Raw genomic sequence first — 27,534 nt, 5'->3', positions numbered from 1 at the left:
TGTTTATGATATAGATGTATGTGTAAACTCACTCATGAACAGAGAATGTGTAAGGTGTGTAATGTGTATGTCCACACTCAGGGAAGAGGGAGAGGTTGTATGTGGTCCCTGGAGGGCACTCATGGACAATCATGGTATGTCCCCCACTAGACGAAGATGATGAGGACTATGCAGACTCAGACTTCATGATGCCCAAGTTCCAGGGCCAGCCCAGCGATGCTGTGGACATCTTCTGTGGCCCGAATATAGGATTGGTGTGGCCCTGGAAGTCTCGCACAGTTACTGAAGCCCTGGAGGTCCATGGGCACCGGCTTCGGGGCCAGTATTTGCCTCTTGATTATAAGCAGCTGCAAGAAGACCTGGACAACAGCTCCCAAATCCGGCAGGCACTGGCTATCCAACAGGCCCTGCTGGAGGTGAGGACAGAGGTTTAAGAAATGGGATGGTGGCCACCAGTTCCTGTCATAGCCGCCCACCTCTACCCTAAGCCCCTCATCTGCCTCTAGGACATGCTGCAGGAGGTGCAGGAATTCTGCAGGGACTATCACTGGATGACAGGCGTTTATGAATTCCTGCAAGCCTGGGGGTGTCAAAAGCTGGAGTCTATGAAAGGTTATCCCATCAAGAACTACGTAATGCTGGTGACCCGCCTGAACGCTTGGCAAGCCCAAGTCTCCAGGATACCCATGGAGTTGATCACAAGAGGCAGGCTGCTGCTGCTGAGCTGCCGTGACATACAGGCAGAAATGGGTGAGTGCTGCTTAGCCTCCCTTCTTGTTTTTTTAAAATTTTATTTATTTATTTATTTGTGGCTGCACTGGGCCTTCGTTGCTGCACGTGGCCTTTCCCTGCTTGCAGCGAATGGGGGCTACTCTCGAGTTGCGGTAGCCCTCTTGAGTAGGGGCTTCTCACTGCAGTGGCTTCTCTTGTTGTGGAGCACAGGTTCTAGCCATGCGGGCTTCAGTAGTTGCAGGGTGCATGTGTGCTCAGTTGCTAAGTCATATCTGATTCTTTGTAACCTTATGATCTGTATTCTGCCCACCTCCTCTGTCCATGGGATTTCCCAGGCAAGCATACTGGAGTGGGTTGCCATTTCCTCCTCCAGAGGATCTTCCTGACCCAGGGATCAAACCTGCATCTCCTGTCTCCTGGATTGTCAAGAGGCTTCTTTAACTACTGAGCCTCCTGCGAAGCCCGGTAGTTGCATCCTCACTAGTTGTGGCATGTGGTACAGTGACCCCATGGCATGTGGAATCCAGGGATGGAAGCTGTGTCCCCTGCACTGGCAGGGGTTTCCTGGTGGCAGGACCACCAGCGAAGTCCTATCCTCCCTTCTGTCTTTCACCTTCTGTACCTCATCCACACGGCCCTCCTCACGCCTTCAGTGTCTCCCAGAGACCTTTGGTGCAGGAACTAGAAGAGCCTCCCAAAGCCCCAGGTCCCATCCTTCCTTTTGCCAGCTGTCCACTACAGGGGATGGCCTCTCCATCTGTTTTGGCCCAGCTCATCCCCCATACTTCTCAGGAAAGGTGTCTCTGTCACCTGACATTTTCTGTTCTTATGGTGTGGAAGCAGTCAGACCAAATGTGACTGAGGAAAATCTTAGCTTGCTCCTTAGGCTAGGAGAACTCAGTCTCTTTACTGAGATTCTCAGGAATCAAGGGTGCCCTCTCTCCACATGTAGCAGTCAAAGTTGACACCACGATTTACATGTATAAAAAGTTACTCTCTTTAACTGATCTTGGCTTGTTATGTAACCTTAAATTCTGCTGATGGTGAAAGAACAGACAGTTGGCCCTCCATATCTGCATGTTCTATGTCTGTGGGTAAAATTCCAGAAAGTCCCAAAAAAGCAAAACTTGAACCAACAACTGTTTATGTAGCATTTACACTGTATTTACAACTATTTACATAACATTTACATCATTTTAGCTGTTATAAGGAAACTAGAGATGATTTAAGGGGCTTCGCACATGGCACTAGTGGTAAAGAATCTGTCTACCAATGAAGACATAAGACATAAGAGACACAGGCTCAATCCCTGGATTGGGAAGATCTCCTGGGGGAGGGCATGACAACCCAATCCAGTATTCTTGCCTGGAGAGTCCCATGGACAGAGGAGCCTGATGGGCTACAGTCCATAGGGTCACACAGAGTCGGACATGACTGAAGTGACTTAACTTAGCACACAGCACAGAGATGATTTAAAGTATGCAGGGGGACATGTATAGGTTATATGCAAATACTATGCCACTTTATTTATTTATTTTTCATTTATTTTTATTAGTTGGAGGCTAATTACTTTACAGTATTGTAGTGGTTTTTGCCATACATTGACATGAATCAGCCATGGATTTACATGTGTTCCCCATCCGAACCCCCTCCCACCTCCCTCCCCATCCCATCCCTCTGGGTCATCCCAGTGCACCAGCCCTGAGCACTTGTCTCATGCATCCAACCTGGTCTGGCGATCTGTTTCACACTTGATAATATACATGTTTCGATGCTATTCTCTCAGATCATCCCACCCTCGCCTTCTCCCATAGAGTCCAAAAGTCTGTTCTATACATCTGTGTCTTTTTCTGTCTTGCATATCGGTTATCGTTACCATCTTTCTAAATTCCATATATATGCATTAGTATACTGTGTTGGTGTTTATCTTTCTGGCTTACTTCACTCTGTATAATGGGCTCCAGTTTCATCCATCTCATTAGAACTGATTCAAATGTATTCTTTTTAATGGCTGAGTAATTCCATTGTGTATATGTACCATAGCTTTCTTATCCATTCGTCTGCTGATGGACATCTAGGTTGCTTCCATGTCCTGGCTATTATAAACAGTGCTGCGATGAACATTGGGGTGCACGTGTCTCTTTCAGATCTGGTTTCCTCGGTGTGTATGCCCAGGAGTGCCTTTATAAGGGAACTGAGCATGTGTGGATTTTGGTATCCTCAGGGGTCCTAGAACCAATTCCCCTAGGGACAACTGTATTCCAATCGAAAGTGAACACATTTTTTTTTTCATTTAAAGTAGGACTTTTGGTCTAATTCAGTCTATCTGAGGTAATAGATCAATTCAAAATTCATACTACAGTTCTGGGTGGTTCTGTTTCTCAAGCGTCCTCAGCTCATTTTCCTCCCCAGGGCGGCACCTGGTGTTGGAGACGACTTCGGGGCCGTGTGCTCTTCTTGGCTGGCTTCTGTTGACTTCCCTGAGGTCTCTGCCCTCCTTCTGACCTTTGCTTCCAGCGCAGCTGCGTCCTGAGCTGGGGTAGCTGGCATGTGTTCTCTCGGCTGGTAGGAGCCCAGAGTGTCTGCCCTTGCTGACCTGGCTCTGCATTGGCTCCTGCTGCCACCACATGTCCTTGGGGTTTTAGTGAACCCTTCATCCAGTCTTTGTCCTAGGCTGGCCACCCCCATAGCTTCTGCTGAAGGGGGCCCCTTGCCTCTCAACCCAGGAACACCATCCGGGCCTGCTGGCTATCAACTCTCCACTGTCCCCTGTGTCCACTGCCGTCTGGGAGCTGTGGGATCTTGGGAACATTATATTTGCTCCTCTTTCTGCCACATCACATCACACCCTGGTTTCTGCTCTGCTGTGACTGTCTCATGTCACACGAGTGTAAGGGCACCCTGCAAGAGGGTCATCTCCCCAGAGCAATTACCTGGCAAGTGGAGCTCAGGCCCACTGTGCCATCTATTCCCGCTCAGCCCATCTCAGTTTCCCGCTTCAGGTGTCTACCTACCCACACGAGGCCAAGGCCCAGTTGTTGGTCTCCCTGGATCTCTGAGAAGTCTGGTTTAAGACGTAGCCTCGTTCCTCTTTTCTCTTCTTCCCTTCCTATGGGCAGCGTGTCTCACACTACTGTTTGCAGGCTAAGTGCCTCCACCCAGGAGATGGCTATGGAGAAACACAGAACACAGTAGATTGGGAAGCTGGTTCCTCTAGGAAATTGAGAGGTTGATCTATTTTGTGACCTAACACCCCCAGATGGCAGTGTCTGCCTCCTGCAGAGACTAGTTACTTTGAGACCCATGCCCTCTAGGCCTGCTTGGTTTATGAAGGTGGGAGGCCTTGAAGCTGGGCCTCAAAGTGCTTGCTTGCCTAGCTCTCCCTGCCTTTGCCCCTCCACAGATGAAAGCACAGGCCTCCTTAGGTATCTCCAAGGTGACAGAACTCCCTACTCCTATCCCCACCCTCCCTCCTAAATGTTCAGAGGGTTCAGGCTGGCCAGGCAGAAGCAGGAGGGCCTGTGAGTGGCCTGCTTTCTTTCTGACCCTGGTTGCTGCGGGCTTTGCTCCACTCTTGCTCAGGAAGTTGGTGTTCTTTCTAATTTGTTGACTTCTTTGTCCTTACTCAACGGTCAGCTGACCTCTCTAAGAGGAACAGATGGAGAGAGAAAAGCGCTGGGTTCAGAACTGTGGTTCTGTTTTTACTGGTTTGCGTGACTTCATATCACTGAGCTTCAGTTTCTTTATTTGTAACATGGACATAATGTAGCCACTCACTGGGTTATGGGAAGGAGGATTAAATGAGATACTATTTGCAATATTCCTAGCATTGAGTATGGCATGCAGCAAATGCTTAATTTTTTTTTTTTTCATATCACCTTGTTCCCTTCTGTCCACTTTCATCCTTCTAGTTTTATGTATTTATCCTGCCACTTTGCTCCTCTTCTATCTGAGCTCCCTTTAATAGAGAATGATAGAGTTGGCCTCAACAGAAATTTGAGTTCGTACTTTTCTCACCCATCTCCCTAACTCCACCACATCCAACCTGTCACCAAATCCTTTCCATTCTTCTGCCTCCTAAGTGTCTCTCAAATGTATTTCCCCCTCCATCTCCAACTTGCAACCCGGAGGAACCCTGGTATTTTATCAGTCCACTGCTCCTTCTTACCACACGGTGTCACTGTTGAGCTCTTGGTCTTCACCAGCCTGGTGCTGCTGATCAGAAAGCAGCACCATTGCAATGGTCTAGCTACTGTCAGAGGCCAGTGGGACAGTTTGGAAAAGGATAAGTTGACATCTTTGTGTTCTGCTCAACCTTTGGTACCCCTTGGAGGTTCCCATGTCTTGGTTTTCTCAGTTTCAGCTCTTGGTGCCAATTCCTATTGGTTACTTTCTTCAAAGCCCTATTGGATCCATTCCTTGTATGTCTCAATTATATGCCCCTGGAACTCACTATCCTACTTTCCAGTTGCAGAGATGCTCATGAAATTTGAGTCAATTTACTTTTAACCCTTCAAAGCATAAAATATAACAAGATGGAGCCAGGCTTCCAGAGTTTGAATCCTTGCTTTACCATATGAGCCATCATATTGCTATTATTCCTGTCCTTGGCGACAGTAGACTTGTTCATATCGCCAAAGCCAGCTTCCAAGATTATCTTTCGGCCACAAGTCCACCTGACAGCTTCTTTCCTTTAATCCTTAAAAAACAAAAGGCCAAGTGCACACTCTTCTTAGGCCTTCTTCTGCTAGAGCAGATGCAGTAAGACTCCTCAGAAACTGTTTATCTGTGGTGGGCATTCTGCTTCTCATGGCCATGGCGTCCCCTTGCCTTTGCACATGCTTTCATCCACTGGGTGTGCCCCTGGGAGCCTTGAGCACATAGTACAGTCAGCTCCAGGGCCCCCTTCCCTGAGGACGCCTTCCGCAGACTCGTCAGGCTTCCTCCCTCTTCACTGAGCCAGGTTGAGGGCTGGCTGAAGAGCATTTATTGCACTGATGTGTGATTGTCCATTTGTATGTTTGTCTCTGCTGCCATATTGTGAGCTTCTGTGGGTGAGAACCTTCCTGTCTCACTCGTTGCCCTTGTCTGCTGGTGCCCAGCACAGGCCCCGGTGAGCTGCCGCTAATGACACCAGGCAGGGGCTCAGTACGTGTTCAGTGGCGGAGGGAAGCAGTTCGTGCTCTGGTTTCCCCTTCAACCTGCTCTCACTCCAGCCTCCCCTGGATGCTCCCTCGGCACTGCAGCCCCTCACGCCTCACTCTCTCCTGTCTTCAGAATCCAAGCTGGTAAACATCAGGAAGGACATTCTTGAACAGGTACAGAATGAATGCCAGAGCCGCAGTCAGCAGCTAATAACAGAGCTCACAGGCTTCATGAAGGCCTTCCAAACCATCAACTCAGACATCCACTCCATCGCATGGTGCTCCCAGAAGGTAGGCGCTCCCCATCCTTCCTCCCCAGCTTATCCAGGGCCATCCCGCTCACGTGCCAAGCACACTCCCAGAGCTCCCAATGGGGCTCGATACCCTTAAACTGCATTCACCTGTGTGACCTGCCCTGGCCAGTTCTCACCCTGTTCACATGGCCCTCAGTATCCTCATGAAATGGGGAGGCCCTGGTGTGATGAGAGAGCGACAGTCCTGCCTTCAGAGACAGAGTTCTGCTCTCTATATGCTTAAGTAGAGATCCATTGCCCTGTCGTCAGGGCAATGACTTGATGGGGGAGGAGCTGTGCTGTCTTTAGGGAGACCTCGGTCAGATGGGGATCTGATCCCGGACTGCCCTGATCTCGGTGGGTTAAAAGACAACTGCTGGGACCTGGAGCCTCTAGCAGGAGGGGGTGCCCCTCAGGATGGGTGCAGAGAGGTGCGCAGGGCTGTGTGGGTGCTGGCCTCACGCTGTCATCCCTGCAGCTGAATGAGGCCAACGAGCGGTACGCTGAGCTGGAGGAGCAAATGGAATACACGCGGTCCCTCTATGAGCTCATCCGCAACCACTTTGGCCTCTTCAGTGCTGAGAATGAGGCACTGGACATCTCGGTGAGAAGGCATCTCCTCTGCCCCTCCCGCTGCTCCTCCCCACTCCCCACCACCACCACCTCTGCTTGACCGCCCTCTGCCTACCCTCAGCTTATGGACACATGGGAGTCATTCCAGTATGAGAAAAGCCAGGCCTCAGAGTTCCTGCTCAGCAAGCAGCATACCATCGTGCCTAAGCTGCAGCAGCTGATGGCCGCGGCACTGGCGGAGCTGGAGGGCCTGATTGAGAAGGCCCTGTCTGGTCCGTTCATGGACCCTGCACAGGAGCAGAGAAGCACCGAACGCCAGCTCATCTCCCTGGAGCGTCAGTACCAGAACACAGTCAGCAGTCTCTCTGACCTGCACCATGCCTACACCACCTTCACTGGTACCCAGGGTTCCCGCCCCCTCGGCCACCACCACCCTTGGGTGGTGGATCCTGGGTGGCATGATCCTGGGTGGTGTGATCCTGGGTTGTGTCCTGGGTGATCCTAAGCAAGTCTTAGGGATCACATGCCTTCATTTTAGTCTCTTTTATATGCAAAGATTGCAGGACAAAATCTCAATCCATTGGGTATGTCAAGTGTGGTGCTTAGGGTGGGATAAGCGTTGTGCTTAGATGGGAGCTCATGGTCTGGAGGAGAAGGCAAATAGGTGAGTGTTCCATCAGAATGTGATGGGGTCGGAGGGCTAAAACCCTGTGCAGAGAAATGTAAATGTGTTCTCGTCGTAGTCCTTAGCCTTTGTGTAGCCCTGTTCAACTCAGGCCTACAGCAGGCAGCAGGTCCCAGATGAGAACGGGTGTGGACGCTCCATGGCCACTGCTTCCAGCCAGTGAGGTGGAGAGAGGTGGCTGCTGAGGGCTCCCCTGGCCCCGAGGAGGAAACCCGGACAGAACTCTTGGTCTTGGCCCTTCTGTGCAGCGTGCGACTAGGCTGGTTCCCTCCTGCACGGGAAGGACTTTGTAGGCTGCAGGTTATTTTCTCAGGTGCAGTCACTTCTGTTGCTCACTTGTATCCCTTGCAAGGGCACGTTGCCTCTGAGTTGACTCTTAGCCAACTGTTACCATCTCTGACTGTGAGGTCCCCAATCCCAGGGAGGAGACACTCTGGGACCATCCTAAAACAAGGGACTTTTCCTTTGGTTAAGTACTGGGGGGCCCTCATCCCGTGCTCTAGCTGATGTAGACCACAGACCTTGGCCTTTCCTGCTAGTGGTTGGGATGTTTGTGGAAAAGTAGAGCAGGGGACTCTGGCCTTGTGGGGTCTCACCCGGAAAACTGCACAGCATTGGTTTTATTTCCTTTTTCCACCCCTGTTTCTTCACCAAACTCCCGGTTTTTATTATTAATACAACAATCTAGGATCTTAGATCTAGACCGTTAGTGCTACTGTTTATTTTCCATTCTGTGTCTTTTATTTTACTTGCTACCTTTGACATGTGCTTTGTTCTATAACCGTGTTAACAACTATTTTGACATCTAAGGTTGAATGGTTTTTGTTTACCCACTTCCAGTTTTAAAAATACCACACCTTTTAGTTTTTTTCACTTCTTCTTTGGATGGCTGCAGTAACTCTTTGAGTAATTGTTTTTTTCTAAGAAGGGAGTTGGAGGTGTTAGAATTTCTAAGCTACTTATGACTAAGAATGACTGTATAATGTCATTATATCACAGCTTGGCTAAACATTGGATTCTGAAGTCAAAAAATTGGCTCCTCTGTCCTTGGGATTAAGAGGAGTTAAGAATGTCAGGGAGGGTGGAAAGCAGTTCTTAATGGGGGGACACTGCCTAGGTCTCATTCAGAAACTGACGTTTGATCAAGGACTCGAAGGTGGTGAGGGAGTGAGCCAAGTCCAGAAAGAATGAGCTGCCAGTCAAAGGCCCTCAGCAAGAGGGAGCAGGGCTGGTGTATCTGAGCAATAGTGAAGGGTGCTGTGGCTGAAGTGGCATAAGTGAGACGAACTCGAATCAATAGAGGAGGACGCCTTCCCTTTCTTCCCTATCACGTTTTCCTAGAGTTTCTTTCCCTGGACTACCTCTCCCTTGGTTTATTGTACTGAACAGTTTTGGACACCATCCCCACCCCCACCTCGTCCCCTGCACTTTCAGGACCCTCCCTTCTGTCATTCTGGGATCTTGATTGATCATGCCCCCCCGGCCCCCGGGCCTATCCCACAGGGGACGAGAGTCCTGTGCCCTTGCCGGTCTGTGGGACCCGCCCCATCGTGCAGCAGCAGCACATCTGGCACCTGTACCGAGTCATCTCGGAAAACATCAGTGAATGGAAGTGCATGGCTTTTGCCAAGGTGCTGACGCCCTCCTTGGAGCCCCTCCGCGGGGGTGAAGCATCTCCGGGGGTGGGGGTGGGAGGGTCTCCAGCTGCCGGTGTGCCTCTCCCCCTACAGTTCAATCTGGCTCTGGCCCAGGAGAAGACAGACGGCTGGCTGACAGAGGCGGCCCGGGTGAGCGCGACCTTGGGGCTGCATAGCCCAGTTCTGCAGCACTGCATGCGCATGCTGGAGGAGTTTCGCAGCCTCCTTCCCCTGCTGACCAAGCTGGGCAGCCTCCAGGTGCAGAATCTCAACTGCCAAGCACTCCTGCGAGGTGGGTTTGGATAGAGTCAGAGGGCTGGGGGAGGGAAGGACATAGGGTCAGAACAATGGGACAACTCACTTCTCTATGGCTTTTTTGGGGAAGCATCTTTCTTCCCTGGGCTGCCCTGACCTTTCCCCATGGACCACAGCCTCCTTCCCCTCACTGAGACAAACATGTTTAACCTCCCACGCTACCCCGTGGATCCTCTCTGCTGCCCAGGGCTGGACTTAGGCTGGAGTCTTAGTTCTGGACTCTGAATTGTGCTCTGGACCTTGGATTCTGGGCTCCTGCCTCTATGTCATACTTTGAGATGTGCTGTCTGGGCTGGGCTAGGCTGGGCTCGGCTGGGCTCTGCCAAAGACGGAGTATTGCTTTGACTTGCTGTCCCTCCACCTCCAGCCTTAGGGCTAAGCAGTCTCTCCAGCATAGAGCACCTAACAGTGGGCCAGCTGCTCTCTTGTCCGCTGCTGGAATTTACAGATCGAATCAATCAGGTGAACCCTCCCCCACAACCCCACTGAGGAGGGGTTCAAGCCCAAGGCCTGTTTGCTAAGCTCTAGTAGAGCCAGTTAAGACCCAGCAGCCCCTTGAGACAAGGGGGACAGCAGATATTGGTCTGTGGGGAGGGGATTGAGATTGCTAGCCTGCCTGGGGAGTATGGGGATCTGATGGGTGGTTCCAGACTCTCCATGACTGAGAGTATGTCCCTCCTCTACAGGGGAAGGAAGTGGGCGGCAGCCCCAAAGTGGTGGGCACACAGGATGGCAGATGTCCCCCAGTACTTACCCTGTCCCCAAAGAGCATGAGTTGATTGAGGTCTTGTCTGCTCAGCCAGAGCTTTGCAAAAGAGTGGGTTTCAGGGCAGCAGCCCTAGGTCACAGTGTGATGCTCGCGGCTTGCCTTTGAAGCCAATGACCCTGCTCTCCCTCTCTGAGACCCGCACTCTCCTGAGCCCTGGCCCTCAAGTCCAAGCTCCAGGGCTATCCCCTGAGCCATCCCCCAGTCTCGGCTCCTAAGTTCCGGCTCTTCCAGCTCTGGAGGACTGAAAACATACGGAATCATGCCCACGAGGCGCTCCTGCGGCTGCGGCGGGCCTGGGAAGCACGCCAGCTGCGACTGCTCAACTTCATCCTGCACGTGCCCTACGAGTCCCCAGTCTCTGAGCGCTCCAAGAGGCAAGCGTCCCGCAGCCCCCAGTGGCTGGTAGTGGGCAAGGACAGCGGCACCTTCATCCTCTCAGGTGAGGCCCAGCCCTTAGGGCCCAGAGACAGCAGGACAGGGTGAGGGCCATATTCATCCACCAAGCTCTGCCAGACCTGGCTTCTCTAGCCAGGGCCCCTGCCCTCCTGGACGGCCTGAGCCATTCATCTGTTCTGAGACGTATCTTCCATGCAGCTCCCACACAGTCTTAATCTTCTTGGGAGCCCCTCACTCCCTCTCTCCTGCCCAATGTCTGGCTTCTTCAGCAAAGGTCTCCCCTATTTATGGTCACATCTCCCCAGTGTTCAACGCTGTGTTCTCTAGACTGCACCAGCTCATTCATTCCTTTGCCCTTCCCTCAACAAACTCACCTGCCTCTTTTGAGCCAAATTCAGGAGACTCTTGAGATTATTAGACCAAAGTCCTGTCTCTTGTGAACTCCCAGACAGGGACAAGAGAACAAAGATGGGTGTGAGATGGAGCAGTGAAAAAGTGGAAGTGAAAGTCGTTCAGTCGTGTCTGACTCTTTGCGACCCCATGGAGTGTACAGTCCATGGAATTCTCCAGGCCAGAATTCTGGAGTGGGTAGCTGGTCCCTTCTCCAGGGGATCTTCCCAACCCAGGGCTCGAACCTAGGTCTCCTGCTTGGCAGGCAGATTCTTTACCACTGAGCCATCAGAAGGAGGAGCAACTTGAAATGAGCAGGAGACTGAGAGAAATCTTCCATTTCCTTAGGAAAAGGCCTCACGCTGACTTCTGAAGGAGTGCGGGTTTGCTAAACATGCAAGGGCAGAAGGGCTTGCCGGACAGAGGGAGCAGTGTATGTCCAGGCACCCAAAATGGTAGAATTAGGGAACTGCCAGGAAAGGAGAAATCCTCTTATCCAGTCTAATTAAAACCCAGCCAGAGGATTCAAAAAGTTCATTGAATAGGGCAGTCAATCATAAAATATGCATACATGGCCTAAGATTTTTATTTTAGCTTAAATCATATAATGTACATTTATTTACTAACCTTTTAATCTAAGGACAAGAGCTTTTCTTTGATTTGCAGCCAACTGATAAGAGGTTCCTCACTGCCTTTGTAGTATTAATACGTTGTCTGCTATTTCCACTTTCCATTTCTGAAAGTTGAGAAGTGACACGAAGACACTTATGAAGCTATCTGAGTCCAGAATTTTTCTAGAGTTTTATTATAATTTCACAGTTTTAAAAAATTGACTTGTCTATACCTAATTTGGGCTTCCCAGGTGGTGCTAGTGGTAAAACAAAATCCGCCTGCAGTGTAGGAGACGTAAAGAGATGTGGGTTCAATCCCTGAGTTGGGAAGATCTTCTAGAGGAGGGCATGGCAACCCACTGCAGTATTCTTGTCTGGAGAATCCCTTGGACAGAGGAGCCTGGCAGGCTACAGTCCATAGGGTTGCAAAGAGCTGGACAAGACTAAAGCAACAGCATGCATACCTAATTTAACATCATGCCTTTATTTTTTAATAGTTTACCTTTACTTCTGAAGGCTTCAATAGTTTTTATAGAACCAGCAACTCTTTCCCCACCCACATTTCATTGATTAACATAATACTAGATTAAATTCTATAATTAAAATATAACTCACATAATAAACAGAACTCATATAAACAGTTTTGCAAACACACTGACTGTTGGTGAGCGTATGGTTCAACTAGTGGAAGAAAAAATGTTTGTATCTTCCAGAGAATAGTTTGAGATCTGTGCATTTCAGTGTGTTTTGGGTATCAGTCGCCTGTGCCCTTGCCTCATCTGATTGCTAGCTCAGCTCAAGTCCACTCTTCCTTAGATTACAGCAGCCTGCAGGACTCTATCCATGAAAGCCTTCAGGTGTTGTTCAAGATCCTGGCCATCCAGAAGTCAGGAAACTTAAACAGAATTGCTCTGGAGTGGGTGACCATCATGCATGGCCTGAGTGAGTGCAGGCCTCTAGCTGGGCTGATAGGTGGGACCTGACGGGAGATGACCCAGAAGGCTGGGGAGAGAGCTGCTGGGTGGGGGAAGACAGAGTGAGCACCACCTTCAGAGCCACTTCTTGGGCTAAAGTGACCAGGTCTTTATTCACGTTGCAGGTTTTCTCTCCTTCGTGCAAGGTCCCGGGGTCCTACTAAGCAGTTTTTTTTGGGGTAGGGCATCCCAAGAGGGCAGGAGGAGGCTGGTCCCTCTTGCAGAAGCTAGAACCCTAGTCTCCCTCCATTGTTCCCCTGACTGCCCTCACAGGTGCCCTGCTGCAGGTGTGGGTGACTTTCCAGCAGAAGTGGATCTTCCTAAATAAAGTTCTGTATGAGATGAAGATCCAGTTTCCCAGTCCTGAGCTGGTAGGGAAGTGGATGTGGCAGGGTGGATCAGTGCTGCCGAACAGCAGGGCTCTGGGTCGGGGTGGGGGGGCTGCTCTCACCCTCGCCCTCTCTCACCACAGAGCACCCGTTTCGAGGCCATGGATGAGCAGTATCGGACCCTGATGCAGATCTCTGTAGCTGACCCCCTGGTTCTGTCACTCATAGTGCCCAGTGCCAAGCGGAACCCTCTCTTCCAAGGCCAGCAGCTGCAACAACTGCTGCAGGAGGGTTCCATGGACCTGAAGGGCATCATTATGGAGCTGGAGAGCGTGCTCTATGCCGTGCGTGCCCACTTCCCCCGCCTCTTCTTCCTCAGCGACAGTGAGCTCGTGGCCCTGCTGGCTGCCCCACTGGAGTCCTGCGAGGCCCAGCTGTGGGCACGACGCTGCTTTCCTCATGTGCACGCCGTGAGCTTCGAGTCCAGCGAAACTGCAAAAGACACGGATGACCCGGAGTCAAGCCCAAGCATACAGACTCAGGTGGAGGCGCTCGCGGTCTTCGGGGGGGGTGGGGAGGAGGTGAAGCTGCAGGGGTCCCTTCCTCTGCATCCTGATCTCCCCAAGTGGCTGGCCTCCCTGGAGGAGAGTCTGCGTTTGGTACTGGTGCACAAGCTGCAGGACTGCGTGGCTGCCCGTCTTGCTCTGGGCCCGTCCCTGGACAAGGCCTTCAAGCAGGAAAACCAGTTGCCCCAGGAAACCCAGTTACCCCTGAAGATGTATGTCCAGCACTGGCTGGACTTAGTCCAGGCCTTCCCGTGGCAGTGTGTGCTGGTGGCGGAGGAGGTGGTATGGCGGGCCAGCATGGAGGAGGCTCTGCTTGAAGGGAGGACCCTGGCCATGGTTCCCATGCATGTGCGCAAGCTAGAGGTACTGGTGCATTTTCTTCGGGCCCAGAGGTACTCTCAGAGTGAGCAGCCCCTGCCCTCTGTCCGCCAGACCAGCCTGCTAAGTGCCCTGCTGGCCATGGCGGTAACCCACCGGGACATAGCCCAGCTGCTGCAAGAGCACCAGGTCAGTGGACTGACAGACTTCCACTGGGTCCGCCAACTCAAGTATCACCTGGGTTCCCCTCATACTGCACCCCAAAGCCCCCTGCAGGGTCTCAAGACTGTTGTGTCTACTGAGACCTTTCCGGCCCCAGCTGCATGCTGGATAGATGTGCTGGGTCGGTCTTTCCTATACAATTATGAGTACCTGGGTCCCCGACTGGGGTCCCTACCCAGCCTGCTGCCCGAGCGGCCAGCCCTCGCGCTGTTATTAGCCCTGGAAGAGGTGGCCTGCGGGACCCTACTGGGCCCCCGTGGTGTGGGCAAGGCAGCCATAGTAAAGAGCCTGGCCCAGGCCCTGGGGCGCCAGCTGGTGGTGATGCCCTGCTTGCCACAGATGGAGGCCCGCAGCCTGAGCAACTACCTGAACGGTGCCCTGCAGGGAGGAGCCTGGTTGCTGTTAGAAGCAGCTCAGCACTTGCCCCTCGGCTTGCTCTCTGCCCTGGGCCAGCGCTTGGCCAAACTGCACCACCTCTATGCCCCGCTGTACCAGGAAGCTTCCCGAAGTACCAGCACCGTCGACCCCACCCACCCCTGGCTCCTCGGCAGCAGGTTCTTTGAGAGACATCACGTGGACATGCGCCTTGGCTACGGCTGCCTCCTGACGCTGCGGGCCCTGAGCCCTGCCATCCCCACCAACCTGCGCCAACTGCTGCGGCCCGTGGCGCTGACCCTGCCCGACCTGCAGCAAGTTGCAGAGCTGACCCTGCTGGGTGTAGGGATCCGGGATGCCCCCCGCATCGCGACCCGCCTATCCAAGTTCTTTTCCCTAGAGCGTGAGCTGGTGTCTGGGCCCCTGCCCTGCCGCCTACCCCTCCTCAGGAAAGTGCTAGAAGACACGATACAGGCTCTGAACGTGACCAAGGAGGACCCCGAGCCCGAGCAGTCCCGCAGCCTAGCCACCGTGGAGGAGGCCACCCTGCTGCGCACCCTGCTGCGCTCCCCACTGTTCAGCCTCCTGGAGGGGGCCCACCTGCAGGATCTCCAGAAGCTGCTCTGTGGGCTCTTTCCCACCGCCTCCCAGGTGCTGGCAGAGCCTGCAACCCCCAGGCTGAGGAAGTCACTGCTGGTGGAGGAGTTACGGCAGGGAGGCCTGCATCCCAGTCCTGATATTTTGGGGTCCCTGGATCAACTAAGCCAGGCCCTGGACCAGGCCTCAGGCATTTTGCTCCTGGGCCCGGCAGGCAGTGGCAAGACCACATGTTGGCACAGCTTATTTAAGATCCAGAATCGGCTGGCGGCCATGGAGGACCCCACAACCCAGAGCTGCCAGCCTGTGGAAATTACTCACCTGTATCCAGGCGTCCTCAGCCCTCAGGAGTTCCTGGGATGGCTGGAGGGCCCCTGCTGGCACAGTGGTGTCTTCCCCAGGCTGCTGTGTGAAGCCAGTCGGTGTAGGACCGTGGGCCCAAGGGGGCAGGTACGGGAATCAGTGGGGATTCATCACTGGATAATATGTGATGGAGCTTCCAGTTCTTCCTGGCTGGACCCTATCACTTGCCTCCTAGGTGACCCCCCACAGCTTAGCCTCCCCAATGGTCAGCAAATAGCACGACCCCCAGGTACTTTTCTTCTGATGGAAGTGGGAGATACCACAGGCATGGCCCCCACAGTGGTGGGCCGTTGTGCCCTGGTGTGGTGTGGCGGGGAGCAGACTTGGCAGGGTATACTGAGCGTCCTGATGGCAGCCTTGCCCCGTGAGTACCGCCTGCAGCCCCAGACTGTCACTGAACTCAGCCACCTGGCTGAAGGGTTGGTGCCCGCCACGTTCCAGTTCCTCACCTGCCAGGGTGTTAGCTCTCTGCTGCAGGTACATGGACAGCGGCCCATTTGCCCAGGTGTGGCTGAAGTCACCAGCCTGGCCCGCATCTTGCGTTGTCTGCTCAACGCACACCTGCGCATAGATGAGGAGGAGAAGGCACATATCCCAGGTGAAGGCAGGACTGATTTGAGAGCTGTGTGGAGGATAGTGGGGATATAAGCTGGAGCTTTTGGCCCAGGTTCTTAGGTGGACTTGGGTCTTGGGACTGAAGGTGAGAAGTAACAGCCAACCTCTACTGTCTTTCCCCACCCCCTCCTCTTTTTTCCTCCTGGGGCTCCTTTCCTGGCCATGGTGACCTTCACAGAGGACCTCAGCTATAATGATTCAAAGTGTATAGTGGCTCGAAGCATCAAGGCCTCAAAAACCAGTTCTCTGCACCAGAACCAGACTGACAGTGATGCCGTGCCTAGTAAGCACAGGGAGCACTTGCTGGCCATCAGCAGCTTTCTTTTTGCTGTGATCTGGGGCTTTGGAGCCCACCTTCCCTCCAGGTATCTACAGGGGTGGAGGGGGGAGATGGAGAGGGCAGAAATGGAACGACCCATGGGTGTCCAAACCCTGGCACCATTGTTGGAGAAGGGTGGGGTGTGTGAGTGTATGGAACTGAGTGTAACGGAACTGTTGTAACCATATGACACTCTCACCTGTATGTTCATTTGAGCAGGCTCTGGCCCCTCTATGACACCTTCCTGAAGGATTCTATTAGTTGCCTCTCCAACTACTCTGAGCTGCCACCCTCAGACTTGGTGTTTGATCTACATGTGTGCCCCGAAGATGGGACACTGGTTCCCTTCACTGGCCAATACCTGGGCAGCCGCATCAAGGGAACTCAGGGCACCTTCTCCCCTTCTCCCCAGGTGTGAGGACAGTGGGGCCGAAGCTGGCGTTGGGGCTCAAAGAGATATCTTGGGGTGTACATGTCCTCGGCATAGCTAAGGGCTGCCTGCTCCCATTCCTTGAACCATTTTTAAAATCACAAGAATACATGAAGTGTTCTGCAAATACAGCTTTGACATAAGCCTGCCATAAGACCTCCTAAGGCTAGATTACTGTGCTAGCCAGGAGCTGCCACAGTAAGCCCTGCTCCCGTCCTGCAGACCGAGCGGCTCTTGTACGTGGTGGACCTGCTTCTGTCAGAGGGACACCCTGTGCTGCTGGCTGGAGAGGCAGCAACAGGGAAGACAACCTTCGTGGAAGCGCTGGTGGAGCCACAGCACCCTTACATAAACAGCCCCATTCACCCCGCCATCAGTACCACCCACCTTCGCCTCCTGCTGAGCCGGGCGGTCCAGGGCCAATCACAAGCCAGCCCATGGATTGGGCGGCACCTGGATTCTAAAGGTTTTCTCCTCTTCCTGCTGGAGGATCTCCACCTGGCTGCTTCCGGTGAGGAGTCGGGAGGGAAGGAGTCATCGTCCTTTCTCTTGACTGTAAAATCCTTAGCTATATTTATCAACTCTGAGACCTACACCTACAGACCAGACTTGAGTGTTCCACTCTCAATATCTTCTCAGTCTACATATGCTCACCGAATAATCTCGTCCCTTGCATCCCTTGCAGTATTGACCACATTGACATTTAGAGAACATTATATCCACTGACTGCAAAATGTACTTTCTTTTCAAGTGCACATGGAACATCCACCAAGATAGACTTTATGCATAAAATCAGTCTCAACAAATTTCAAAGGATTAACTTTTACAGAATATTTTCTCTGACTGTAGCAATAAAAACCAGTAAGATACTAGAAATCCCCCAATTTTTGAAATTAAACTGCCCACTTCTAGATAACTCATGCATAAATGAAGAAACTCAAAGGGAAATTAGAAACTATTTTGAACTGAATAATAATGAAAACACATCAAAATTTGTGGAATGTAGTTAAAGCAGTGCTCAGAGAGTTTACAGCTTGAAATGCCTGATTAGAAAAGAAGAAAAACTTGAAATCAGTGATCTATATTTTCAGCTTAAGAATCTAGGAAAAGAAAAAAACAAAAAACAAAACAAAAAAAAAAAAGAATCTAGGAAAAGAAGAGAAAGTTAAAATAATTAGAAGGAGATAAATAATAAAGATCAGACCAGCAATCAATGAAATAGAATAAAAAGCACAAACAATAGAAAATATCAGCAAAGCAAAAATTTAAAAAGGTAAATAAAATGAATCCCCAAGTAACACAAATCAAGAAATAAAATAGGAGAAAATATAAATTATCAATATCAGGAATGAAAGAGGTTTTATTTTAAAGATATTAAAAAGAATAACAAGGGAATATTGTAGAAACTTTTTTTTTAGAAAAACTTATAGTAATAAATTTAGTGATTCAGATGAAACAGATAGATGCCTTGAAAAACACACCTTATCAAAATATGACTCAAGAAGAAAAAGAATAAGAAAGGAATAGCCCTATAGATCTATTAAAAATTTGAATTCATAATAATAAACATTCCCAGTCCTGGGTGGTTATTGCACAGTTCAATTATATCCAATATTTAAGGAAAAAAATGGAAACCTACAATTTTTCAGAAAATGGAGTAAATACTTTTCAACTCATTTGATAAGGCCACCAAACCCTAATACCAAGTTCTGAAAGATATTTCAAGAAAATAAATTATAGGCCATGATCTTTCATAAATATAAATGCAAAACAAATCCTCATGAGATATTAAGTAAAATTCAGCAACACATTATCATCAAGTGGGGGTATATCTCAAGAATGTAAGTTGACTCAACATTCAAAAATCAATTGGTGTAATGCATGACATTAGAATAACAGAGAAAAGTATAAGATCATCCTAGTAGATAAAGAAAAAGCATTTGATAAAATTCAACACTATTTATGGCAACTCTCAGCAAACTAGGAATAGAAAGGAATTTTCTCAATTTGATGAAGGGCATCTATTGAAATCTATAGCTAGTTACATACTTGATTGTGAAATATTGAACATTTTTTCCATAAGGTCAGTCACAAGGCAAGAGTGTCCGCTCTCACTACTTCTTTTCAATAGTGAACAGAGACTGCTATCAATACAATAAGAGAAAGAAGGAAAAGCCTTTAAAATTAGAAAAGACAAAGTAATACTATTTCTACTAGCATATACATGATTTACTACATGGAGAGTCCTAAGGATCTACCAAAAGCAAAAACAAAACTACAAAACTATTAGAATAAATAAGTGAATTTAGCAGGCTCACAGCCTACAAAGTCAATCTATTGAAATCATTATTATTTCTATATCCTAATGATACACAATCAGAAATAAAAAATTTAAGTATCATTTAAAATATCATGTACAAGCTTAAAGTATTTAGGAATAAACTTAGTGAAAGATACACACTGAAAATTACTAAATACTGCTGAGATAAAAGAGAATCAAGTAAATGTAGAAATATATCACGTTCTTAGATCAGATGAATCAACAGTGTTAAGGTGCTTATTCTCCCCAAATTGATCCATGGATTCAATGCAGTCCCAGTCTAAACTAGGAAGTCTTGGTTTTTTTGTTTGTTTTTGTTTTATATTTTTATTTTATTTTATTTTTTTTTTGAAACTGACAGACTCTTTCTGAGACTTAGATGGAAATGCGAAAGACCTAGAAGGGCCAAAACAACTTTGAAAAATGAGAAAGTTGGAGGGCTTAAACTAGTGATTTTAAGACTTACTGTGCACAGTTACAGTAATGGAGTAATAGATACCAATATTGATGTAAGGACATGGATACAGCCTAATGAAACAGAATCATGAATCTGATATATGGTCATTTATGGTCATTTGGTTTTCAACAAGTGTTGAAAGATTGCAACAAGTGTTCCAAGATAATTCACTGTGGGAAAGTACAGTTCTTGGGGTAGAAACAGCTGTATGTATGTGTGAAGAAAAAAAAAAAAAAAGAATCTTGAATCCTACCTCACAACATTCACAAAAATCAATTATAAATAGATTATAGACAAGTATAAAAATTAAAACTATAAATCTTAAAAAAATATTGTGTGAAGTTGGCTAGAAGCAATGATTTCTTAGGATACAACTATATTTCACCAAAATTTAAAACCTATGCCCTTCAAGAGACACTTAAGAAAATGAAAAAAAAATCCATAGAAAAAATTCATGATACATATATTTAACAAAGCTCTGTACCTTGAAAACATAAAAAAGCTCTTATAACTCAGTAAGAAAAACTCCATTTAAAAAATGGACAAAAAACTTTGAATAGACACTTTACAAAAGAAAAATATATGAGTGATGAATAGCACATGAAAATGTGTTTGATACAGTTATGCATCAGTGAACTCCAAATGTAAAACCTGTGAGACAGTACTTCACACCTACTAGAAAGAGTTTAAGTAGAAAGACTGATAGTAATTGTGAAATATGGAGCAACTGAAACCCTCACACTTTGCTGGTAGGAGCAAATGATACAACTATAGGGGAAAAAAAGTGTGACAGTTTCTTCCCTATTAAATGTATGTTTACTATATGACCCAGCAGTTCTGCTCACAGGTATTTACCGAAGTGAAATGAAAGCACGTGTATGTTCTCAAATAAAGTTGCACATGTATGTTCATAGCAGCATTATTCTGAATAGTCAAAACCTCAAAACAACATAAAAGTACATCAATGCCAGTGGATCAACAAACTGTGATATTTTCATAATGGAATATCACTCAGCAATGAAACAGAACACATTACTGATAGACACAAAATATAGATGAATCTCAGAATCATGCTGAGTGAAAGACGCCAGACGTGGTAAACCACATACTGTATGATTCCCTTTGTATGAAGTTCTAGAATAGGCAAAGCTAATCCATAATGATAGACATCAGATCAGATAGAAATTCCTGGGACAGTGTGATAGGGGATTGACTGGAGCGGGGCAGAAGGAACATTTCTGGGGTGATGAAAGTGTCCTAAATATCACTGGGGTCGTGGTTCCATGGGCATATACATTTGTCAGAACTCACTGAACTATCTACAATGTGTACATTTTATTTTATAGAAATAATTTCTCAATAAAGTTGACTTTATAAAAGCCTGCATGAGATATAACTCCATTATCTTTGACTGTGGTGACTACACTTTTCCCTCTACTATGGTCAGATCAGGTTTCCAAACCTTTCTGTTCACTAACCTTCAGTTAATGAATATGTCATTGGTCTTAGAGGTAAGATTTGGGGAAGAAGAAAAAAAAAAATCACTCACTTCTAGGGAGAGAGAACAATGTCCTCAGACCTGACCCAGTCCCAACACCCCAGATGCATAAACTTCCCCAGAACCCCATGTGCGCCAGGAGCAGACCCACAGAGGCAGGGAGAGGAGGAGCAGGGTGACACTGTCGTTCGGCCTCACGCGGGTGTTCTCTGTTCATGGCCCCCAGACCCAGAGAAGAGCTGTCAGCCACTGTTGGAGACTCTGCGTCAGGCCATAGACGGCACGGTGTATACCCACAGCCCCTTGGAGCTGCAGACGCTGCAGCCTGGAGTCAACTTCCTGGCCACTGCCACGGTGCCAGGCTTCTGCGAGCGGCCGCTGTGCCCGCGCCTCTCTCGGCTCTTCACAGTGCTGGCCCTGGGCAGCATGACCCAGGCCATGCTGCTGAGCAGGCACGTGCCCAGCATGCAGGCCTGGCTCGAGCGCTTCCCCTCTGTGGAGCGGGAGAGTGTTCTAGCAAGAGCCCTGGTTCGGGCCTCATTGGAGGCCTGGGAGGCAGTGGGCAACTGCTTTATGCCCTCACCCCTCCGCCCACACTACCGCTTCTCCATGCACTCGGTGAGCCAGCTTCTGGGCAGCCTGCAGCTGCTGCCCATCAGGATGGGCTCCCGGGGTTTTGTGGACTGTCTCAACCATCAGGAGCACCTGCGCCGGGTGTCCGGCTTACGTGGCACCCGCCTGATGATCATGATGGCCACGCGCAACATCATGCGCCTCTGGTTGCATGAGGCACAGAGAACGTTTTGTGACCGGCTGGACAGCCCCAAGGAACGCTCCTTCTGTGCCAGACTACTCCTAGAGGTAGCTCAGAATGTCTTCTGCTGTGGGCCGGCACCCCAGAGCCTGGGCAAGGGTTATGAGGAGGAGGAGGAGGAGGAAGAGAAGGTGCCTGAAGTGGAATCCGAAGAGGAGCTGGCTCAGTGGGAGGACCTGAGCAACAGCGGGAGTGAGACGGAGGAGGAGGAGGCCCCGTACGACCTTCCGGTCACCACAGGCTCTCCGTGCAATGATCCAGCACCACCCGTAGCACCAGTAAGGAAGATGACCATGGGAGGCATGAGTCAGAAGATAAGCCAGGAGGAAGGCACAAGGATCTCCAGCTACAAACTCCAGCCGAATAAATCTAAGAACTTGTGTCAGAAGGCAGCCCAAGAAGACATGGTCTCACCCTTGTTGCTCCCAATGCTGCTACTCCGGCCCCAGGAGAAGCCCTCAGACCTGGTCTTCAGTCAGGAACTGATACTAGAGTCCAACTCTGAGAGCTCCAACTTGTACCTGGAACGCCAGTGGGTGAGCCTGGAGGAGCAGCTGGCCACCTCAGCCGCTCAGCTGCGGCTGAGCCCCCACCTCGCCCGGTGCCACTCGATGGCGCAGCACGTGGCCCGCCTGGTCCGGGTGCTGGCCAGGCCCCGGCAGCACGGCCTCCTGCGCGCAGGGGCTCAGGGGACCGGGCGCTGTACTGCCATCACGCTGGCTGCCGGCATCTGTCAGACCCGCCTCTTCCGTCTGCCGTGTGGATCAGAGGAGGCCATTCTCGGGTGTCTAAGGGAGGTCAGCTGGCATGCTGGCATATTAGGCCAGCCGGTGGCCCTGCTGGTGCCCAAGGGTGTGGACCATACTACCCTTCATCGCCTGCTGGCCCTGGCAACCTCAGGCAGTTTTCCTGACCTATACACAGAGGCAGATCTGGAAAACATCGAAGGACATCTCCCCAGGGACAGCCTTATTGCCAAGCAGAACATCAAGAAGGAAATACTGCTGCAGAGGTGAGGCCAAGACCCCCAAGCCAGGGGTCGCTCTGCTCTGGCTCCACCCTGGCCGAAGGCCAAAGGCCCCCACAAAACTTAAGGGCTACTGAGGGAGCACAGAGGAGCAGGGTTGAGGGGGCAGGTTGGGGTGGGGACCTGGGTGGGCAAACAGGGACGGAGGGGAGGACAGTGTCAGAGCTCCTGCCCCACAGGTTCTGCCACCAGGTACGCAGCCACCTGCACATGTTCATCCTGATTGGAGATGACCAGGCCCACGATCAGCTACCCTCCACCCTCTTCCTGAGGCTCCTTCAGCTGGCCATCGCCAGCACTGACCGCTATGAACCCTGGGACCAAGACTCCCTGGTCGCTGTGGCCCAGCATCACCTGAAGGGTGTTCAGAGCCCACCCCTTGATGACGGTGAGCCCTCTTTACCTGTCCTCACCCCCCATCTAGACCAGCTTCTGAAGAGGACTGCTACTTGGGTCAGTCTCTCTCTATAACCTGGTTGAGCTTCCCTTCACCTTTTCCGCCCTCCTTCCTGAGCGAGGAGAGAGGGTCCCTTTCCTTTCTTCCCCTACAAGCTCACAAGTCTAGGCTAAAGCCATGCCTGTTGCAGACCCCTTGAGGTTCCCAGACATCCAGGCCTCAGTTTCCAGCGTGGCCAAGGCCATGGCTCTCATCCACCTTTCGGCTGCCAGCTACCAGGGGCACCTGTGCCCTGAATTGCCACTCGTCACCCCCAAGACCTTCCTGGACTTCCTGGACACCTTTGTACTGCAGCAGCAGTGGATGACCCTGCACATTAAGAACAGGGCCCAGCGGTGAGTGACCCCCATCCCCTCCCCTGTATCTCCTTCCACTCCCTCAGGTCCACTCACTGGCACACGGTGTCTTCAGGATACAGAATGCCCTGCGAAATCTGAAGATGCTGATTGAGAAGCACAGTGCCCACACCACCCTGGTCTTCAACTTGGAGGAGCAGCTGAAAGGCTCCCATAAGGTAAGGGGGAGAGGAGTTTGAGGCATGAACAGTAGGTCAAAGCAGGAGCCCAAACAATGACTTTGCAGAAACCAACCAGACTGAACCTTAGTTCTGGTCTCCTGAGAGCCCCACTTCCCCCAGGGTCTGTCTCTAATCCCTGCTGCCTCCTCCTCTAGAGCTCAGGCTCAAAGTTCCCTGTGGCACATCTGAGATCAGGCTGATTCCTCTAAATGCATGAAACCCAAGTGTCTGCTTCTGGTTGTCCCTAGTACCTTGACTGTGTGAAGTTCAGTATGCTCCCCAAGCTCTGCAGAGATTCCCATTGGGGATGGGGCAGGATTACCATCCTCATGGTCCCTTCTCACTTTAATCCTCTTCTCCTGGATTATCTATTGCTCACTGCTGGTTGGCACACCTCTTGTAGCTGTCCTCTCTTCCCATACCCCTTTGATCCTGCAGTGTACCCTTCCACAATACACCAAACATACAAATTTATATACTCTATATACAAAAATGTACACTGTTAGGTATGGTGGGGAAATGCAGATGGGTGATGGCAGTGGGAGCAATTTACATTTTAGAACAGAACCATAAATAGGTTTAAATGGTTTACTAAATCTCAGTGTCCTGTTTTCCCGTCACCTTCCTCTACAGGGCATTTCCTAGTGACAGAGTTTTCTCTCCCTGTCCCATCTCCCCAGCACTGCTCCCAATGCTATTCAGTCACCCTATTTTTCCTTTAGAGCTTCCCAAAGACAATGCTCATGTAACAAGAGATTTTTTCCCAGTCCTTACTCTAAATCTTGTTGCTTTCTTATACAGAACAATTTCCTTCTTTGAATAAACAAACCGCTCATATCTAGCTAAAATTGGTAGCAGTGGCATCATTACATGTTCTGTAGTCAAACACTCTCAGTTAAAAATGCTTTCCCAAAATAGACATTTTTTTTGGTTTTGTTTCGTTTTTAATAAGAGGAATTCTGATATTGCATTTTTTTCCCCTTTCCTGCTTACACAAAACTTTGATGGAGGTTCAGGAGTAACTACAGTGAGATAGTTACTAGTGATCAGTTCACAAGTAGATAATATGGCTTACTTTCTCCCAGTGTTTCAGGTCTTCCGGCTCCCCATGCCTAACCCTCTTCTTCAGATGGGTGTCCTCAGGGTTATCCTTTGGTGCTGGACAACCCCAGGGGCATGGCTTATGCAGTATCTACACACATGGTTTTCACTGAGTCCTGTGGAGTCACCATAGTACTGTTGCCCTCCTACCATTTGCCCTGGAGGATCACTAGCTTAGATTAAAAATTAAGACTCGGTTGAGATGCAAAAAATTAAGTTCATTGATGAACAGGAGTCCTCTTTCCCATGATTTCCAAATTCCAGTTTTCTGTCTCGGGTCTTGCTTTTTCCCCAAATGATTAATACCAGGGATTTTTGATATGGTTTAGGGGAACTATTATTCTCTAATCCCTGGATCAGAACATAAGAAGCCCAAAAACCGGATAAGAGATGTTCATAGTCTCAGGGGCATTCACTTAACAGCCATAACTGTGTGTACTTGTTTCAGAGTTGCCCACCAGAGGAAATGGCACCACCCTCCACTTAGTCACTTAAGCTGAACCCCAGGAGTCATCTTGGACCCCTCCATCTCTCTTCCCTTTCATAGTCAGTTGGTTCATTTATTTATAACTGTGCTCAGCAAAGCTTAATTGAATTCCATATTTTTTGTGTGAGCACTCATTAATACTTTTGTCCATGTCTACATCTATGCTGGCTTCTTCCCTCATGGCTCAGTTGGTAAAGAATCCGCCTGCAATGCAGGAGACATTTATGCTTACATCTAGGTAGACAGAATTCTCACCTCCACTTTTCTAAGGAGGCCCTTCTTTCTTCCATTTTACAGATGAAAAAATTCAGATCCAGAGAGGTTAGGATGAGGATTAAATGAGGCCTTTACATGTAAAGTACTTCAAAGTGCTGGCACATAGCTAGAGCCCAATAAATGTCATCATGTATTGATAGTAGATGGCCTCCTGATAAAGATAAGGCACTCTCCTTGTCCTTCATGGTGCCTAGTTTGCTGGAAGATATAGGCTCGTGCAAGTAATTACAAAACAATGCATTATGACAGAGCAAGTCCAGGATGCTCTGAAGTATCAAGAAAGACTTCCTAAAATTTTATAAGTGTTATGTTGAATTGGTTCATAGTGCTTTTCAGGTCTACTGTATCCTTATACTTCTCTGTATATTTATTCTATTAATTTTTGAGAGCTTGATGTTGAACTCCAACTAAAAATCTTAATTTATCTACTTGAAAAATAATTGAAATATACAGTAGAACTATATGTACCATTGTTCTGTATTTTCCAAGTTTCTAGTAAATGTGTTATCATCTTTTCATAATTAAAAAAAAATAAAAAAGAAGTAAAAAAACTTCCTAGAGAGAGCATAGTACCACACTGTGTAGCACGGAGGCATTGGTAAGCACCAAAAGCATTCCTTAAATATGTAAACACAAGAATGAAGTACATCAAGGTTGATACCTGAAGGTCAGGTGAGATTTGGTATGAAAGGGGGGGTGGGAAGAATGTCGCAGGCTGAAGTAACAGCAGGTGCAAAGGCCCAGAGGCAAGAGTGTGTGTGCCAGGTTGGAGGAACTGAAAGTCAGGAATGGCTGGAGAGCACACTGCTGGGAGAGGAAAAGCAAATGAGGTTGGAAAGATGAACAGAAGCCTCCTGGTCACGGAGGTATTGTAAACCAAATGCAACAGTGGCAAGTGTTAAGAGACATGATGATATGATATTTGTCTTTGAGAAAACCAAATAGCCTTGCAGCATGAAAAGCAGATTAGAGGAGGGGGAGTAGGAGTTATTAGGAAGCCAGTGCAAAAGGTCAGGAGTGAGAGAGCATGGGTGTGAGTCATGGTTTTGGGGATGGAAGTAAACATGAGAGACATATTGGAGATAAAACAGGCCGAACGTGAGTGGCGGCGGCGGTGGCGGAAATGTTATTCTGTGCTTCTGGTTTTGTGAAGCCGCAGCCAACTGGATTCCTGGAAGATTCTGTGTTTAATGCATCTTTAAAGCCCTCACTCTTGTTTTAAGGGCAGGCATTTTCCAAACAGGTTTGTTTTGCATTCTGTGTGGTGAACAGATGGGAGGTTTTTCTTTTCAGCTGATTGCACTGAGATAGACAGCCTGGAGGGTCTCCTGAAACACGGACCCTGAAACTGCCTTTTCGAAATGAATCCAGGCAAATATATGACTCAGAAGCTGTTCTGAGGGATGATGTTGGGCCCTGTTCCGTCCGTTCTCTCTTGTCTTACAAAAATAAAAACAATACAACTACAAAAAAAAAAACACAAAACAAAACAAAACAGAAAGGCCTTTCTTGAAGATGGGTTTGATTTTGGGGACTAGAAGAGGTGGAGTCAGGGTAACCATCAGGTTTCTTCCTTGGGAAACTTGGATGTATTTTGCCACAGATCTCTGAGAAAAGAATACATGAAGAGATGAATAGGATTTCAAGAGATCTGAGGAGCCATAACCAAATACATTCATTTCTGGATATGTGGAGTCTGAGGGGTCTGTGAGACACTGAAGAGGAAATTCCCACTAAGCAGATGGATATGGAGGTGTGGGTCTTGGGGAAGAATCTGGCTAGATATAAGGATTTGGAGTTGTTAAAATATAAGTGATAATCAGAGCCATGAGTTTAGGGAGGTACACAAAAAGATGATAAGATAAGGTGGCCCTGAAAAGTTTTTGAGAAATATTTAAGGGATAGCAGAGGAAGAGAATGAGGAAGA

General features: G+C 49.1%; 2 protein-coding genes across 3 annotated transcripts in view; one reads left to right on the top strand and one right to left on the bottom strand.

The window, feature by feature from the left end:
• DNHD1 (dynein heavy chain domain 1) overlaps positions 1-27,534 on the top strand; it is a 62,534-nt gene that overhangs the window by 22,019 nt on the left and 12,981 nt on the right. The window contains 18 exon segments of the mRNA XM_043905264.1: positions 151-416; positions 507-750; positions 6,010-6,167; positions 6,648-7,140; positions 8,931-9,058; positions 9,158-9,356; positions 9,747-9,841; positions 10,380-10,587; positions 12,362-12,487; positions 12,793-12,890; positions 12,992-15,887; positions 16,083-16,269; positions 16,443-16,635; positions 16,876-17,164; positions 21,155-22,754; positions 22,949-23,157; positions 23,357-23,561; positions 23,638-23,740. Coding sequence (XP_043761199.1) covers positions 151-416; positions 507-750; positions 6,010-6,167; positions 6,648-7,140; positions 8,931-9,058; positions 9,158-9,356; positions 9,747-9,841; positions 10,380-10,587; positions 12,362-12,487; positions 12,793-12,890; positions 12,992-15,887; positions 16,083-16,269; positions 16,443-16,635; positions 16,876-17,164; positions 21,155-22,754; positions 22,949-23,157; positions 23,357-23,561; positions 23,638-23,740 — 7,697 coding nt within the window.
• The window catches only part of RRP8 (ribosomal RNA processing 8), a 50,627-nt gene continuing 36,417 nt past the window's right edge, over positions 13,325-27,534 (bottom strand). The window contains exons 8-10 of one of the 2 annotated variants that reach the window (XR_006341367.1): positions 17,041-17,155; positions 15,739-15,850; positions 13,325-13,340 (exon numbers count right to left, since the gene is read on the bottom strand). The gene's annotated coding sequence lies outside the window, so the exon portion shown is untranslated. Of the gene's footprint in view, positions 13,341-15,738; positions 15,851-16,771; positions 17,159-18,702; positions 27,215-27,534 lie in introns of those variants that run through there. The other variant, XR_006341362.1, reaches the window with a different exon arrangement.

This window comes from Cervus elaphus, chromosome 1 (genome assembly GCF_910594005.1).
Source record: "Cervus elaphus chromosome 1, mCerEla1.1, whole genome shotgun sequence".
NCBI classification, from domain to species: domain Eukaryota; kingdom Metazoa; phylum Chordata; class Mammalia; order Artiodactyla; family Cervidae; genus Cervus; species Cervus elaphus.
The sequence above is the reverse complement of the archived record's forward strand: the minus strand, read 5'-3'. Positions and strand labels throughout refer to the sequence as shown.